The sequence below is a fragment of the Coccinella septempunctata genome, chromosome 2 (genome assembly GCF_907165205.1).
Source record: "Coccinella septempunctata chromosome 2, icCocSept1.1, whole genome shotgun sequence".
Classification (NCBI taxonomy): domain Eukaryota; kingdom Metazoa; phylum Arthropoda; class Insecta; order Coleoptera; family Coccinellidae; genus Coccinella; species Coccinella septempunctata.
The window spans coordinates 37,311,633-37,328,400 of record NC_058190.1 but is presented as its reverse complement, the minus strand read 5'-3'; the positions used below and the strand labels follow the sequence as shown (position 1 = coordinate 37,328,400).

General features: G+C 36.2%; 2 protein-coding genes across 7 annotated transcripts in view; one reads left to right on the top strand and one right to left on the bottom strand.

The window, feature by feature from the left end:
• LOC123308500 (tetratricopeptide repeat protein 30A) overlaps nt 1-16,768 on the top strand; it is a 165,411-nt gene that overhangs the window by 27,304 nt on the left and 121,339 nt on the right. The gene's annotated exons all lie outside the window — the stretch shown is intronic.
• Nucleotides 1-16,768, bottom strand: part of LOC123308502 (RNA-binding protein Nova-1) — a 156,179-nt gene that overhangs the window by 33,975 nt on the left and 105,436 nt on the right. For all 6 annotated transcript variants that reach the window (XM_044891167.1, XM_044891168.1, XM_044891173.1 and 3 more), the window contains one exon: nt 12,434-12,580. In XM_044891167.1, the coding sequence (XP_044747102.1) occupies nt 12,434-12,580 (147 nt within the window). The remainder of the gene's footprint in view (nt 1-12,433; nt 12,581-16,768) is intronic.

The window sequence follows — 16,768 nt, the reverse complement described above, 5'->3', positions numbered from 1 at the left end:
TAATGTATCTACGTTTTCGTGGACCCTGTATATAATATGGACTTTTACAAGGAAAATTTTAAGTGTTTCATTTATTGACGAGACACAGTCCAAATTTGCATCAATTACAAAGAATAGGGACGGAGCTATAGTCCTTTATGTAAGTACCTCAAACTGTCAAAATACACTGCGCAAAAAAATTTATGCACATTATGGAAATCTCAAATTTATTTTACAACTGAAGGTGTTCTCAATGATAATTATTTTTATCAGAATTATGCATGCATATGTTATCCACTTTCAACGGTTTTCTTCAATACAGATGTTTTTTCCCAGCAGAAATAAAAAAAGATGATATTATCAGATTTTGAATGTATTGGTTTCATTCTAAAATCAGTTTTTCTCGATCAATTCTAGTGATCAATAGTTTTTCTTTCGTATGATTTTCTACACTCGATCGCTATGCAACGCGAAACACGCAATTTGACCCACGAGGAATGTGCCCAAGCGGTAGTTTTGCAAGAAGAAGGGTGGACATACACAAGAATTGCAGAAAGGTTTGGAGTTTTCCATACAAGTGTGTCCAGAATGTTGCAGCGATTCAGGGAGACAGGTATGAATGTCCGAAGACCAGGACAGGGTAGACCACGGGTAACAACTGCCATTCAAGAACGTTATTACTTGAGAGTTTCTTCGTTGAGACAACGATTTGCAACCGCTCGCCTCCTTCAAATTCAGCTTGAGCAAACTTATGAGGTGCAAATTAGCACTCAGACAATAAGAAATCGCCTCAGAGAATATGATTTAAGGCCTCGTGTCGCGGCAAGAGGCCCAGCTCTTACCCCAGCCTATCGAAGGGCGCGTTTGGATTTTGCGAGAGAGCATATCCATTGGGAAGAGGCGGATTGGGAAAGAGTTCTCTTCACAGATGAGTCTAGATTCTGCCTCTACCATTGTGATCGACGTTCCCTTGTATACAGACGTCCACATGAAAGATATGCTCAGTGCAATTTCCTGAATACTACTGGTTTCGGGGGAGGATCGGTTATGGTATGGGGTGGAATATCTTTGACTGCTCGCACAGACCTAGTGGTCGTTGATAATGGAGCTATGAATGCTGATAAGTATATAAGGAACATTCTTGAAGAGCATGTAGTGCCATTTGCCCCATACATTTTCATTTTTATGGACGATAATGCCAGACCCCATCGTGCGCGCATCGTTCAGGGGTACCTTGAAGAGGTTGAAGTCTCTCGAATGGAATAGCCAGCAAGAAGTCCAGATCTCAATCCGATTGAGCAGGTTTGGGACAACCTCAATAGAAGGCTGAGAAGTTCAGAAAATCATCCAGCTACTCTCAATGACTTAGGAATCCAACTCGGAGAAATCTGGGAAGGATTAGATCAGAACATTTTAAGATCACTCATTTTGAGTATGAACCATCGTTGCCGAGCTGTAATTAACGCAAGGGGTGTGAATACCAAGTATTAAATCACTTATCAGCATTTCAGTATTTTGAAAATTGTTCATTTCTCTTCTTTCAGATAAGATTCGGTGAAATCCTGAATTTTTCTTCCATTTAATGTGTCTTGTTTCGTTCAAAACCTTCCAGAGAACATAAAAAATAAGTTATAAAGTCAATGTAGAGTTAACTTTCATTAAAATTGAGATTTTCAGAACGTGCGTTAATTTTTTTGCGCAGTGTATTAATAAAAAGTCAAATTTCTCGAGAACCGTTGAAAATTCAGATATAGTTGTATTATCAAACTTATATTCAAATTCAACAACGAATTAAAAAATGTAAAAATATATAGGGTGTTCTATTTAAAATAACGAAGTTGATAGCTGTGCAGAAGAAACGAAACACTTTGTATAGTTCCAAATAATTTTAGGAGATGCCATACTTGAAAAGAGGAAAGTTTTATTTGAAACTCTTTTTTGAAAAGTTAATAGGATTAGAGTAATCGACCCATGGCGCGGACACCCTGTTTATTAAACTAGTCTTAGGTTTCTGCGATTCATATCATACCGCCGGATGTTTCACGTAATTCTCGCAAACGGTGGATGAAAATCAAACCGCGACGGCCAAAGAGATCGCCCCAATTGCAGAGGTAGAAGTGGCGTGTCTATTTGATTTGTCGCCTGCGAAAGCATTTCTTCAGAACGGTGTATTTGATCAGGGCCCGGAAACTGGCGGAACGAAATCGAAATTCGAGAGAGCTCTCTCGCAATATAAGCGTCGAAGTACTCCGGTGGACGTTCAATTTCCTCTCCGCAGAAAGATCACAACTTCCGATATTCCGTTCGATAGAAATCGGTGAATTGATACATTCTGTAGAAATTTTCCCATTGTGATCACGGGGATGAAGTATTTCATTCGGGCTTCGCCGCTGAATGAACTTGCCCGGAATTGACGGCGGAATTGAATTTTTCCCCTGAATTGAAAAGGTGTTCCAATAAACCGGCCAATAAGACGGAGCTGCGACAAGGATGGCTCGAATGAGGACGGAGAATTATTTTTTATCATTGCTTCAATTTGGGAAGCGTTGAGATGAAAAGCCTATTAGTTGTTTTATTTTTGGCAGGAGAACGAACTTGGAAGTATCTTGTCCAAGTAGCGATGCCCACAAGAGTGTCGTATCGTTTCGTTTTCGAGAATTTCCAACAAAATATCGTGAAAGCCAAGTGGATCGCTCAGATTTTGCAAGGACATCCAAAATTAATCTTTTGCTACAAAACTTTTTCTTTTTCTGTCTCCTCTGAGGATAATTAATTAATGTTTAATGCTATTTATGTTGACTCTTCCTATACATGTATAATGTCTCAAAGGATTCAATAAAAATTATTATTATTATTATCTCGTATTGCACCTTCGACTCTTTGAGTTTTATCGAAAAATTCTTCGTATGATTACATACAGCGTGACAATTTGAAAACTTGCCAGTCCAATTATGTTACGACTAGGATGATTTCAGAGAAAATGCTGGAGCAGGTCAATTTTCATTCGGAGGGAGACATATTTTGAGCAGAATTGTAAGCTGAAATCTCCTCAACCCTAGGTGTAGGAGCTATCATCTCTAAATTCTCAATAGGGAATAGGGGGTGCGCTATACCTCAATTGAAAGATCACTTGACCCTCTAAATGAATACTACGATTTGCAATTTTTTATTGAGTCCTTGAAGTAGTTACAAGGGCTGACAATTTGAAAACTTGCCAGACCAATTATGTCAAGACAATTATCATTTCAGAGAAAATGCTGGAGCAGGTCAATTTTCATTCGGAGGGAGACATATTTTGAGCAGAATTGTAAGCTGAAATCTCCCCAACCCTAGGTGTAGGAGCTATCATCTCTAAATTCTCAATAGGGAATAGGGGGTGCGCTATACCTCAATTGAAAGATCACTTGACCCTCTACATGAATACTACGGTTTGCAATTTTTTATTGAGTCCTTGAAGTAGTTACAAGGGCTGACAATTTGAAAACTTGCCAGACCAATTATGTCAAGACAATTATCATTTCAGAGAAAATGCAGGTCAATTTTTATTCGGAGGGGGACATGTTTCTAGCAGAATTGTAAGCCAAAATATCCCCAATCTTAGGTGTAGGGATTGTCACCCTTAAATTCTTAATAGGCATTAGAGGGTGAGCTATACCTCAATTGGAAGACACTAGTATTATGTAGAAAGACATATTGGCCTGGCAAATTCTCAAATTGTCACCTACTGTAACTACTTCAAGGAATCAATAAAAATTTGCAAACCATAGTATTCATGTAGAGGGACAAGTGATCTTTCAATTGAGGCAAATCTCATCTCCTATTAGGAATTTAGGGGTGAAAGCCCCTACACCTAGTGTTGAGGAGATTTCGGCTCACAATTCTGCTCAAAGTATGTCCCCCTCCAAATAAAAATTGACCTGTTCCGGCATTTTCTCTGAAAACATTCTTGTCGCGACATAATTGGCCTGGCAAGTTTTTAAAATGTCACCCTGTATACAGGGTGTCACAGGATTAATGGGAATAAATTTGAATAGTTTGAAGACCTCAAATAAGACGAAAAGTTCCCATATAGGCATTCCGTATGTTGCTTCACAGAAGAATGCTTGAAGGATTTATTCCATTTTCTAAATGGGACAGGAATTACGAAATGAAACATTACAAGTATTTTTCAAATAGGCACCAACAACCCCAAAGCATCTAAGATAACAAATAAAATAGTCCTTTCAATTCTTATTTTTCATTGCTGATATTCAAAGCCTGAATGAGAATTTATGGTGGAAAATAAAAGAGGGTTTTCGATTTCACCTCTCTGTAACTATGAAGGATGCGTAAAAAATTGAGTTCCAGGTGCATCTGAATTTGAAAAATACCATTGCAAAATTCAATTTGTGTATTTCTGTCCCACTTTGAAAAAATTTAATGGATCCATAATCAAGTAGTCATCTTTCGAGAAACGTAATTCATATAGGAACTTATTTAGAGGTTCTGAATCTATAACCCATTAATTCTTGTTTCTTAATAAACTTTTTAGGGTTTTCACTCCCAATCTCTGAAACAAAATCAATTAAAAATGAAATCGATGATTTGCTCCTGCGTAAATTCTTGCACTAATTTGTCAGGAGCAAATTAACTAGAAAGAAATTGTTGCTTGAATTGATGTCAAACAAAAGCCACAATTCAGAAGATTTTCAAAAATAGATTTTTCGTCTGATAAAGGAGTCTGATATAGACTCCGAAACGTTACCACATAAAATTATAATTTCAACTTTATTTATTTTCAGTTCATTGTCAGGCAACAATTTTTTTCTAGTTAATTTGCTCCTGACAAATTAGTGCAAGAATTTACGCAGGAGCAAATCATCGATTTCATTTTTAATTGATTTTGTTTCAGAGATTGGGAGTGAAAACCCTAAAAAGTTTATTAAAAAATGCAGAATCCTCTCAGAATAAATTTTAATCGATATCATTAATTCTTGAACACCCTGCATACAGGGTGAGTCTTTGACTCTTACAAATATTTTAAGCAGTAGATTCTTGAGGTCATAAGAAACACTTTTTTCCTATACAATTTTTTCCGATTCGGCCCTGATAAAAATATAGAGCCCTTTTAAGTTTTCATAATGAGCTGTGCCACCCCTAGAAAAACAGAATTACCTTCGAAATAACTAGCTTAATCTGTGACACTACACATCTGTAGATCTTTTAAACAGAGTTGTATTCCGCCAAAGTACCCAATATTTGAAAGTTCACAGATACTTTTTAATATTTGAACATCAAATTACTCGAAAACGGTGTATTATACGAGCAAATATAAAGAATACTTTTAATTTACAAAACGTTCAAATATTCATTAGTTAGCGTCTAACTCAGTTTCAAGAGTTGGGTTCTTTGTATTTTTGGTATTTTTATAGTAGGTAATGGTCATAATGAGAAAACTGAAAGAAGTGGGTGATCTCGTGTGTTCGAAAAAGATTCATCAAACAAATGAAAAACTTTATTCCGAAATTCATTTCATTCGATAAAACCGTTTGTGAGAACTAAAAATAACCTTTTTTTATGGGTTTTCAACAGCATGTATCTTTGAAACCGAGCCGATTCGGATAAAATGGTTAAGGAAAAAAGTCTTTCTTTTGACCTTGAGAATCTACTGTTAAAATATTTGTACGAGCCAAAGACTCACCCTGCATGTTACTCACTCTTGAAATTCACACTTTTCAAGAAGTTAATTGTTAAATTTTTTGTACCAACAGCTAATTTCCATCAAAGTTAATCCATTCCATCGATATAATGAACCAACATCATTATAAGTCAGAAAGTTCATTATGCACGAATTGGCTTTGTTGGTGATCAGAGTCTGTCGAAAAGGGTTGGAATTAGTTGAACACCCAAAACAAGTATGAATTAGTTGGTATTGTTCTTGCGACTAACCGAGCGAAACTTATCAACGCAAGACATTATTCGGAAACAAACTTTGTTCAGTATATGATGAAATTCGTAATCCTGCGGTTAAACACACTCTAAATGAAAATACTTTTAGAACCCCCCAGCACGAAGCAAACAGTATAATAATATGTGATCAAACGTAAACGTGACCGAGTTTGTATTTACACGATGCGGTAGCAGGGAGAATATTGGTTTCAATGCAAGGCTAATATAAATATATCAATGTAATTTGTACCTGATGCAAAAACAATTTATGTTCCACATTATACCACTGAAATATAAATAATTGGATTTAATCAGTAAAAAAACTTCGCTGATGACGAATATAGATCATATTTTCAGGCCAATTTATTACTCTAGACTAGTGGAGCATTGTTTGTTCCTCAATTGTTGGAGACATCGCGTGCTAATAAAATGTTCATCAAGAATAATACTATAAATTTAGGAACCTTTCAGGCTCTCGTTCGAACTTACTGCCGATGTTGCATCTATGCGTTTTTCCCGATCCTTAGCTTTGTTTTTTTATTATCCTATTTAGAAAGTTTTTGCTCAATAATCCTGGAGGATTTATAGGGCCATTATATGCCATTTTTATGTTTCATTGCAACTCTTGTTATTGAACCTATCTCACTCTTTCTTTTTTTTTTCTGAAGTACTAATAAAAAAGATCAAGTGTATGTAATTTTTGACAAGGCAATCAAATTACCTTCAAAACAAGGTGTCAGTTAACCCACTTTTCCACTCAAGATTTTAGGGGTAGCTGTCATCAAAGGGTTGATTCAAATTGAATGGAAGCAACCGTATGAAATGTCCCTGTACGATTCAAAGTTCACCTCTTTTTGCATTTTTTTAATTTCGCATGGGGTCCGAGATATTAAGGGTGGTACCATTTCAAATTGATACAGGGTGTTCCTAAATTGGAGGTACAAACAAAAAGACGAGAGCATGAAACCGCAAACGATTCGTTTTCGAGATACGGGGTGGTTTAAATTAGAATTTTTTTCAAGTTTTTCTCTTATATTATCTACACTTCACAAGATATTCAACTGAAATCTGGCACAAATATTATAATTGATAATTCACAACATGTGACTTGCTAATTTCGATAGTGATATTTTTTCTGGAACAATGTCTTCTGTATTGGTGCGGTAGGTAGGTACTGTTAATTTGAAAAAATGTAAAAAGAAGCTTCGTTGTTATACGAAACTTCAATGTCTTTTGTAGTTTTGTCGTATCTGCTACCAATTCCGAGAAAAAAATTTTCAACTATTCTCTTGAATTCCTCAGAAAAATGAAAATTGTCATAAAAATTCAGTTAGTAAGCTGTGGTGAATAAATTAATTATTGTTAGTTTTGGCACATTAAATTAAACTCGGTATTTCTAATAATGAATATGTCCTCACAATTTGTTCTGATACCAAACCAAAAGTTAAAACTTTATCACCCTGTATCTCGAAAACGCAACGTTTGCAATCCCAAGTTTATGGGAGTTTTTTCCTAAAATTATTTAAGGAATTTACCCCCAATTTTACCCCCAATTTAGGAATACCCCGTATACTCTACAGATCCCTGCAATAAGCCAGATATAGTTCTTATAGGAAGGAGCTCAAAGATTTGATTATCGTCGAATTTTTCTCCCTGCCAAAAATAATGAGGTGTTGATAGGAAACACAAAAAAGGAAAAATATAGAGATATAGGTATATCCAGCTTCTGAGATAGTTCAATAATTATCATTATGTAGTAGAAAACTTTAACGAATGGATAAACTGTCGTTAATTTTGAGTGACTTTCTGAAGTCACTTTCATTGTTTTGACAACTGCTAATCAGATAACTGGTGGATTTCTATATAGATTAATCCATCCAGTATCCTTTACGACTAACAGCCGTTTTCAACAAACCTATCCATCGTTTCACTCACTGACGATTAGAGACCATTCTAAAATATATCTACAGATAGATCATAGAAACGAAATCAGATGGTTTTTCTATCTTCAGTAACTGAAACAACGAATAGATAGGTTTATTGAAAACGGCCGTAAAAAACGGCCTCAGCAGCTGATATTACCAGTTATCAGTTCATCAAGTTTATCGAATAGATTAACTTTATATAAATAGAGCTCAGAAACGGCGCATTAATGTTCGAACAGGGTACTCTAGAACCAGATCATGAAGTCTGGATAGTGATACTGATAATGGGTTGTTTAGGAAGAATGAGATCTAACTTTGTAACATTCATTCATTCATTGCTGTATCCCGTTGCCGGGAATGAATCTACAAAAAGACCAAAAGAGGGGGAAAAAAAGTGCGAACAGACTTATAATTTTTCAGGGCTAATTGCGACCGTGTGCTCTCCTGTGACTGTAGAGACCCAACCGTGACCTACAGATCCTACCACGTCCACACTCCGGGCATGGATAGTCACCAACCAGATCTGGCCGCCGCTGTATCCTTCTCGAGTCTCCATTATAACTGTATACCAAAGACCACAACAGTGACCTGTCTAACGCTAGTTGTTCCCAGTTATGATTGGCCTTAACTGATTTTAGGGATTGATGTAGTGTATCCTTAAACCGCTTATACTGGCCTCCTGGTTTCCGGGCTCCCTCAGTGAATTCGTCATATAGAGCTATTTTGGGGAGTCTTGTATCTTGCATCCTCAGAATGTGGCCGCTCCATCTGAGTCGGGCCCTCGTTACTTGAGTCTCAATTGTTGTACAACTCGCGCGTTGCAAGACTTCTGCATTCGAAACTTTAAGGAACCTTCTCATGTGCATTATCTGTCTTAGATGACGTTGTTGCGTTTGTTCAAGCTGTTTAATATGTCGCCTGTAGGGAGCCAACGTTCGGAGGACCACTACTTTGTAAACAGCTGTCTTGTCCTTCAGATTGAGATCGTGATTTTGAAACACTCTGTGTTTAGCTTCCAGAATGCCCGTGATGCCGAATTGATACGGTTTTGTATTTCCGTGTCTAGGTTAGCCCTAGTATTTATGAAGCTTCCCAAGTATTTGAACTACTCGACCTGTTCTAGAATTAAAGATTATTCCAGCCTGCAGAACTCTATTGGCGTGCAGGATGAAGAACTATTCCCACTATAGCTGGGGAATCTCACACTCCAGAGAGATTCCTCTTCCTACACTTCATTGAACCATGGTACACCCCGTATTTAACTCTGATCTGGGTTTATTATCTAGTGAAAAAATATATCTAAAATCATCTCGCATTAATCACGAACGAGTCTGTTCATGAAATTTCTTAATCGTCAATCGTTCAATAACAGCGCTGGACCCCTTCTTCTCCGAGAACGTCTAAACGATAAATAATTTCGAAAAAATGGAGCGCCCAACAAGGCGCATCATTTATCATGTTCCTCCATCCCCGTCCTACCAACCCTCACGTTGCCCTTTTATTGTTATCGAGGCAGCTGAGCGAAGCAAGCAAACTCATCCACTCGCGACTTTTTCATCTTTGACGTAATAGAAAATTGCTCCGGGGTGAAGTGATATTTTCGTCTCCATATTTATACGAGGGTGTACTTTGGAAAATTAAAACTGGCAATTTGTAGTATGACGAAGGGTGAAATTTCGCACTACCTTGCGGAAAACAAACAACAACAAGATGACAGCAGCGGACAAGCGGAAAATAATGGATTTTCAAGGGGGGAGAAACTTTGAACGTCGTCGTTGGGGTTGTTGGAGTTAGTTGGTCATTAAATCGATACCCTTGTAGTAGGCCAGCAATGGAGAAAAAATAGAGCAAGCATTGGGGAAAATCAGGAGGTTTGCAGCAATTGTTCAAATCCACAACGGGTGCGATCGCCCATCCAGGTACTAAACTCGCCCAAAGCTGCATGTTTTTGAGCATTCGGATAGGTTAATTTTCCCACAGGGAAATTAGGAAAAAATGTCCGAAAACAGAGCATCTTTAGAATTTGGAGTTTGACGAACAATCTTGTACCAACAATAACATACAGCATACAGTACAACTCTGCGTCATGCGTCAGATGATTTCTCTCCGATGTGTGGTTTATGTAGGTGAGGCTTTTTGTTTCAACAGAAGGTAGAACTGGTCAAAATGAAGCGTTTCACCAAAAATCACCTATACAAAACTTTCAAAATGACGAAGTTGAGAAAAAAATTGAAAATGATTACTGGCACTGGTTACAAAGCAGTGGGAAAAAACTTATCTCCTGATTCGACCATGTGGTTTCGTTTAGAATAATGGCTCGTTCGATTTTTACGTGGTAATGAAAATGGAAACTTAGGTTTGCCGAATTGTTCTCATTATTTTTTAGTGACTTACACGATTTTATGAAATGGCTCATTTCGATACCAACTGACAGAAGAGACTTAGGACACAAGTGTAAAAAATAGAATAATACTTCAAAATCTCACCAATAAAATTCGTCTAAATTATTCACGAATTTATTCACAATGGGCATCACAATCTTCTTGTTCGAACATTCCAACAATCGTCGCAAAATGGGATGAAATGGGGAAACATCATAGCACTCTTTCAACATAACTAACATAAGCACTTTCAAGAAACTGCTTCGATTTTCTACATTTTTTTTTACCCTAAATTGCACGATACAACAATTATGATTCTCTCAAAAGTGACCTGATGCATCTAATCCGCTGAACTTGGTACTTGTCCAGCCATATGTTTATGTTTCGTTTCGTTTTTGCGATGCCGGAGTCACCTTCCACAGTCCCGTACGAGAAATTCAATGAAATTTTGTCGAACTTCTAGGGGTTGTATCTCAGTCATCTTGGATATCAGATTCAAGAAAATTCGTCCAGGGGCAACCATAATTGGGAAAGAAGGAATTCACAGCAATTCTATTAGAGAAGTCTAGAACTTTTTCATTCAGCAATTTCCAAAATTACTCCAAAATGATGGAAATGAACACAAAAATAAAATTTTTCGTTCTTAATTGAATTATTTTCCTTTTAATTTAGAGATTTTCTTCCTTTCAATTATGGCTATTTGATACATTTTTATTTAGCGTGTATCTTTTAAGCTCATTTCAGAAATAGAACAATCGAAAAAGAACGTAGAAAATAATTTATTTATATTTGATTCCCACTTTAATTATTCTCTGATTAACGTAACAAGATTCCATTGTATGATGAAACAAAGAAAAATGAATTGTGGAAGTTTTTGTGTTAACATAATTTCCATGGAGTTAAAAAAAAGAACAATTGAGTAGATTTTTTTTCATATCTCCATTCGTTTTCGTTATACGTAAGATTGAAAATACGCAGGCGAATTATTGATGAATAATGTATGTAATAGTAAATTATTTCTGTTTAGAATGGCTATTGACTATTTGTGGAAGGAAATTGTGAACTTTTTAGTTTTTTAACTTGGTCACGAAAACTATAACATTTAAGTGTTTCATGAAGGGTAATATGAATTTATTCAGACGACTCATGTTCGATATATCCCAAATCCAAGAAGAGCTATTCTTCAAGAGAAATAAAATTTCAAAACTTCAGAATTGAACATAACAATTCCACTTTTTCTTTCAATTTAGGTAGGAACGATTCGCAAAAAAAATTGGATGAAAATGATGAAGTGCATTTACGGAAAGAACGAAGGAAAATACAGTCATTGGGAACAAACCTATTTTTAACTGCTAAATTTTTCCCCATATTCCTCAGGTCAATATTATGCTTTCATCAAGACTGAATTTTCAGCTTAACGCATTTCAATATTGAATTGCTTTCTTTGCTCTCTGTGAATTGAATCACAATCAAATTCTATTCGATTTCAACTTCCGACAGCCCTAATCAGCCGATTCAGAATGAGAACAAAAGGAAGGTGAGACTACTGATCACCTTCTTTGCTACTTCCCTAGAAGACAGAGTTTAAATCGTTCGGAGTTATACACTTTATGAGTGACTGATGTTTTTGAAGCATTGTCGAAGACATGCACCTTTTTCGTGCGGGTATAGTTGGGGAGCCCAAGAGGGAAATTGTGATTTACTCGAGTCTGTAAGAATAATACAAGGGGAGATACCTTAGACCCTGTAGAATACATCTACTAAAAATTGGACCTGTATATAGGGGGAATTGTCTAGGACAGCTTGTCAGAATAGTAAAAAAACAATCATTGTAGCTGACATTGCTGACCATGGTTTGGGTCTCATTTGACCCCCGTCAGTGCAACACAGCTCCTTCTTCCAAAGAAAAATTTGGAATTGATGGACCCTAATTAAATACTGGTAGTAGCTTCTAAATATTATCGAGTAGTACTCGAGCACCATCCAGTATGATACGAGATCTGGTTTAATCCCACCCAGATCGAAACCCAAACGAAGACAATGGCATATGTCCGATATTTCCTCGTATGCAGTACTTTGGCCTGCTAATTGCAGACAACATGCGTGTAAGAATTGAGAAGGTGGGAGCACGTTCAGTTCACGACAGAATTGATCATTCTTTCATTATCATAGAAAATATTTTGTGTTCAGTAAAGATACGTTGATATTTCATGAACTCACCTGGATAGAAATCGTGCGATTTTGACATTTTGACGCGGGCTCCCGTGTCTTTTTGTAGTTGAGCGATGGTCTCGCCCCCTTTACCGATAATGGCACCAGCTGCCGTACTCGGAACCAATACTTTAAAATGATGTGTCCCATCTCCTCCTGCAAAAAAAGAAAAATGTTAACGATCATAATTACGAGGATATACATAGTATTGAAAAATTCTTAGCCGACTATAGAACCAAACAAAATTTCAATGTCAAAATATTTTATTATTCAACATATTATCCTGTTAATTGGATACATTTATTACAGCGAACCTGCAACGTCCCTAGACCTTAAAAAATTTTTTTCTCTGTGGACAAGACTAGTGACTAGTCTCGTAGTGGTGTCGTAGCCTCGTGAATATTTTGGACAATACAGTACTGCTTCCGAATTTGAAAACTTTGAAATCATTTCGTGTGCAGAAGCTCCATCAACAAGCGAGTCGAGAAAGTTTGATTGAAGTTCAAAACTATTAATCGACCGTAGTACCTATTGAAACATTTCAAATCTGACATCTGAGATTTCAGATGATGGGTACGAAAATTTTAAGAATGATCGAAAGCGAAAGTTCTTCATTCTACTGCATTAAACTTCCCGAGACAAAAGTATTTGGTACAAATTTTCAGAGTATGTTTATGTGAAAGATGGGTGGTTTTCATAAATATTCCATTCATTTGTGTGTTCCCTCTGAAAAACCGAATAGATCGTATCTTCACGAAATATACGCCTTGCATACAGGGTGTTTTTGAAGGTGAGGCTTTTTTTTTCAACAGAAGAGTTTCACCAAAAACCACTTATACAAAACTTTCAAAATGAACAAGTAAAAAAAATTCAAAAAGATTACTGAAATAAATCTTAATACGTCCCTAGACCGTTTGTTAGCTGAATTATCGCAAAGCAGTGGGGAAAAACTTATCTTCTGATTCGACCATGTGGTTTCGTCTAGGATATTGGCTAGTTCGATATTTATGTGGTAATGAAAATGGAAACTTAGGATTGCCGAATTGTTCTCATTATTTTTAATTGACTTACACGATTTTATGAAATGGCTCCTTTCCATACCTACTGATAGAAGAGATTCAAGGACACAAGTGTAAAAAATGGAATAATGCTTCAAAAGCTCACCAATAAAATTCGTCTAAATTATTCACGAATTCTTTCACAATGAGCATCACAATCTTCTTGTTCGAACATTCCAACAATCGTCGTAAAAATGGGACGACATGGGGAAACATAATAGCACTTTTTCAACATAACTAACATAAGCACTTTTAAGAAACTGCCTCGATTTTCTACAGTTTTTTTCACCTTGAATTGCACGATACAACAATTATGATTCTCTCCTGTGACCTGATGCATCTAATCCGATAAACTTGGTACTGAACATTGTCCTGTACTTGAAATTCAATGACAGTTTGTCCATGTTCTAGGGGTTGTTTCTCAGCCATCTTGGATATTTTATATAGACAACTTTTGGTTAAACGACTTATTTTGATGAGTTTTACCTTCTGTCAAAAAAAGTCTCATCTTTGAAAACAACCTGTATGATACGAGTGTTCAGTCAAGAAGAACTTTTATGGGTTTTCCTAAGACTAAAACTTTAAAAGTTTAAATCGACAACTGCCGGAGCATCGAACACCCGTCAAAAAAGCCAAAAAATCATAGAGCATCCTCTAATCTTCAACGAGACGAAACCGCAAGTTCACCTGATTCCTGTTACGTTCACCTACATAAATTTCGCTTTCGTTAGACCATGATCTTGAACTAGAAATTCACTGGTCGTTAAAGAAGTACCCAAGTAACGTTACGTAACAGCAATTACGTAATTAGGTGCCCAGTAGACCGAGAATATCGATATGAACTCTAGAGATTTTATTGCACGGTGATAGTTTCAGGCAATTAGAATGAGATTAATTTCTCTGGACGACCTTTCTTTCAAGGCCGCTTCTGCAGTGGCTTCCAATGTAGCATACTCGTCAACGTGTCCTCAGAAACACAGTTCTTGAAATTCAGATTTCAATCAGGATTAGGTATGATCCTTCAAGATGGATATGTACTAAGAAGTGTTTTCTTCTGAAAAACCCATTTTTTTGTTGATGTTCATTTCTTTATTGAAGATATCTCTTCACGGTCTAGATAGGTCTGGAAATCTCCCAATTTTTAGTCTAGTGTTCTATTCACAACTCGATTACATTCGCCATGTATAAGCATGTGACTTCATTCATCAAATCGGGCATTTTATCGAAACTTAAACAGTAAACACAAATGAGTGTTAATAATTGAATTATTAAATAACAAGATCAATAATTAGAAATGAATTTCTTGCTTCTCTTAGTGAAGTGTTTTTACTTTAATGTTTCGAAAATAGTCAATTTGCGGATATGGTCGATTGAACATTTTTTTTTTTTACAGAAAAATAATCGAAAATAGCTGTGACCTTCCTTATTACAAATAGAAAATCAGCTCGAATTACTCTGGAAAACATCGGAATATGAACGACGTCATATAAACGAAGTTACATCAAAAGTCGATGGGGTATCCAAACACTCAAAAATTTATTGAGTGAGCCATTTGCACCGAAGTTAATAGCTACTTCCGGTATAACAGGAAGTGGCAAAAACATGAAGATAAAAAATTAAAGTTATCAGGAATTTGGACAGTTTTTTATTTTCTCAAATGTTCAATGTGCCAACGTTTCGGAGGCAAATTCCTCCTTCTTCAGGGCTAGAAAACGAAAGGACATTCAACAAAACAATCACAAAGACAAAGTTACCGATATTACCTCAAGAATATTAAGCTGTACGAGAAAATATTGAACAGTTACAAAGTTTCATAACACTTGATTAGCTACTTTTGAAAATCTTTTTTATAATCATCTTAGCGTCGTCAGAAAATTAAATCAGAACATATATATAAAGTGGGAAATTTCAAATGTCAAATGTTACAAACACAAAAACACACACAAACTGTCAGATCCTTTTCTTTCTTCTTCTCCTTCTCAAAACAAGTTTCTTCAACGTCATTTCCCCCTTCCCCATGTTATCCGTCACGTTATGTCCAATAAAACATCATAAAAATAACTTAGGTTATTAACATCTTCTCTAAAATTTACGGTGTTATTACTTCTGATGGAAACCATCTCACTGATATTCCTCTTATAACCATTGCTCTCCACATCTAGTATCTCCACCTCTTCGAAGTTAAAATTGTGACCTTCACCGAACACGTGATAGGTTAGGGCAGTCTTTTCCTTGTTGTTTATGTTCTTTGTATCATATTTGTGTTGTTTTATTCTATCTTTTAAATATTGTCGAGTCTGTCCTATATAACTCCTATCACAATCCAAACATGGTATCTTATAAACCACAGATGACATTAGTTCTTTCTTAGTGGTTTCCTTCAATTTTGAGAAGAATCTATTGGTAGTGGAGACGTTATAGAAGGCGCATGTGCAGTTCAACTCTCTGAGAATTTTTTGAATCTTGTAAGACAGGCCATCGATGAAGGGAAATCTGTGAAATGATCTTGTACTATCTTCTGAGTTGGGACTCGATGTATTCTCTTCTCTCTTATTTTGCATTTTTCTGATAGATCTATTTATGAGGTATATGGGGTAATTATTTTGTGTAAGGATTTTCTTTACACTCCTCAAATTTGTCCTATGGTATTCTTCATCACTCAATTTCAACGCTCTATTAATCAAGTTATTTATCACGTTTATCTTTTGTGTGGTGCTATGATTGCTGAAAAAATTCATTAGTCTGTTGGAGTTACTGGGCTTGTAGTACCAACATGTCTTGAGAGTGTTGTTTTCCTTTTTGATTAACATATCTAGGAATGGAATTGAGTTATCTACTTGTACTTCCATAGTGAACTTAAGTTTGTCATTATAAGAGTTAAATAGATCCAGAAGTTGTTGTTTTTTGTTGTTAGGTATAATAAGAAAGGTATCATCTACATACAGTTTGACCATTGGAATATGAAAATCTATTAGTGATAAGACCCAACTAAACAAGTCATCCATCACAAGGTTAGCGAATGAGGGACTAGAAGGAGATCCCATAGCAGAGCCAAGGATTTGTCTGTAGAATCTTCCATCAAATACAAAATAACTGCACTCAAAACATACATCCACCAACACCAAGAAACATTCTCTACTTAGGTTGGTAAAGTTCTTAATATAGTTCCATTGTTTCTTTATCACAGTTATCACAAGTTCTTTGGATATATAGGTGAACAGTGAGACCACATCTAGCGACACCAGAATGTAACCCTCCGGAACATGGACATCCTGTAGATCTCTTT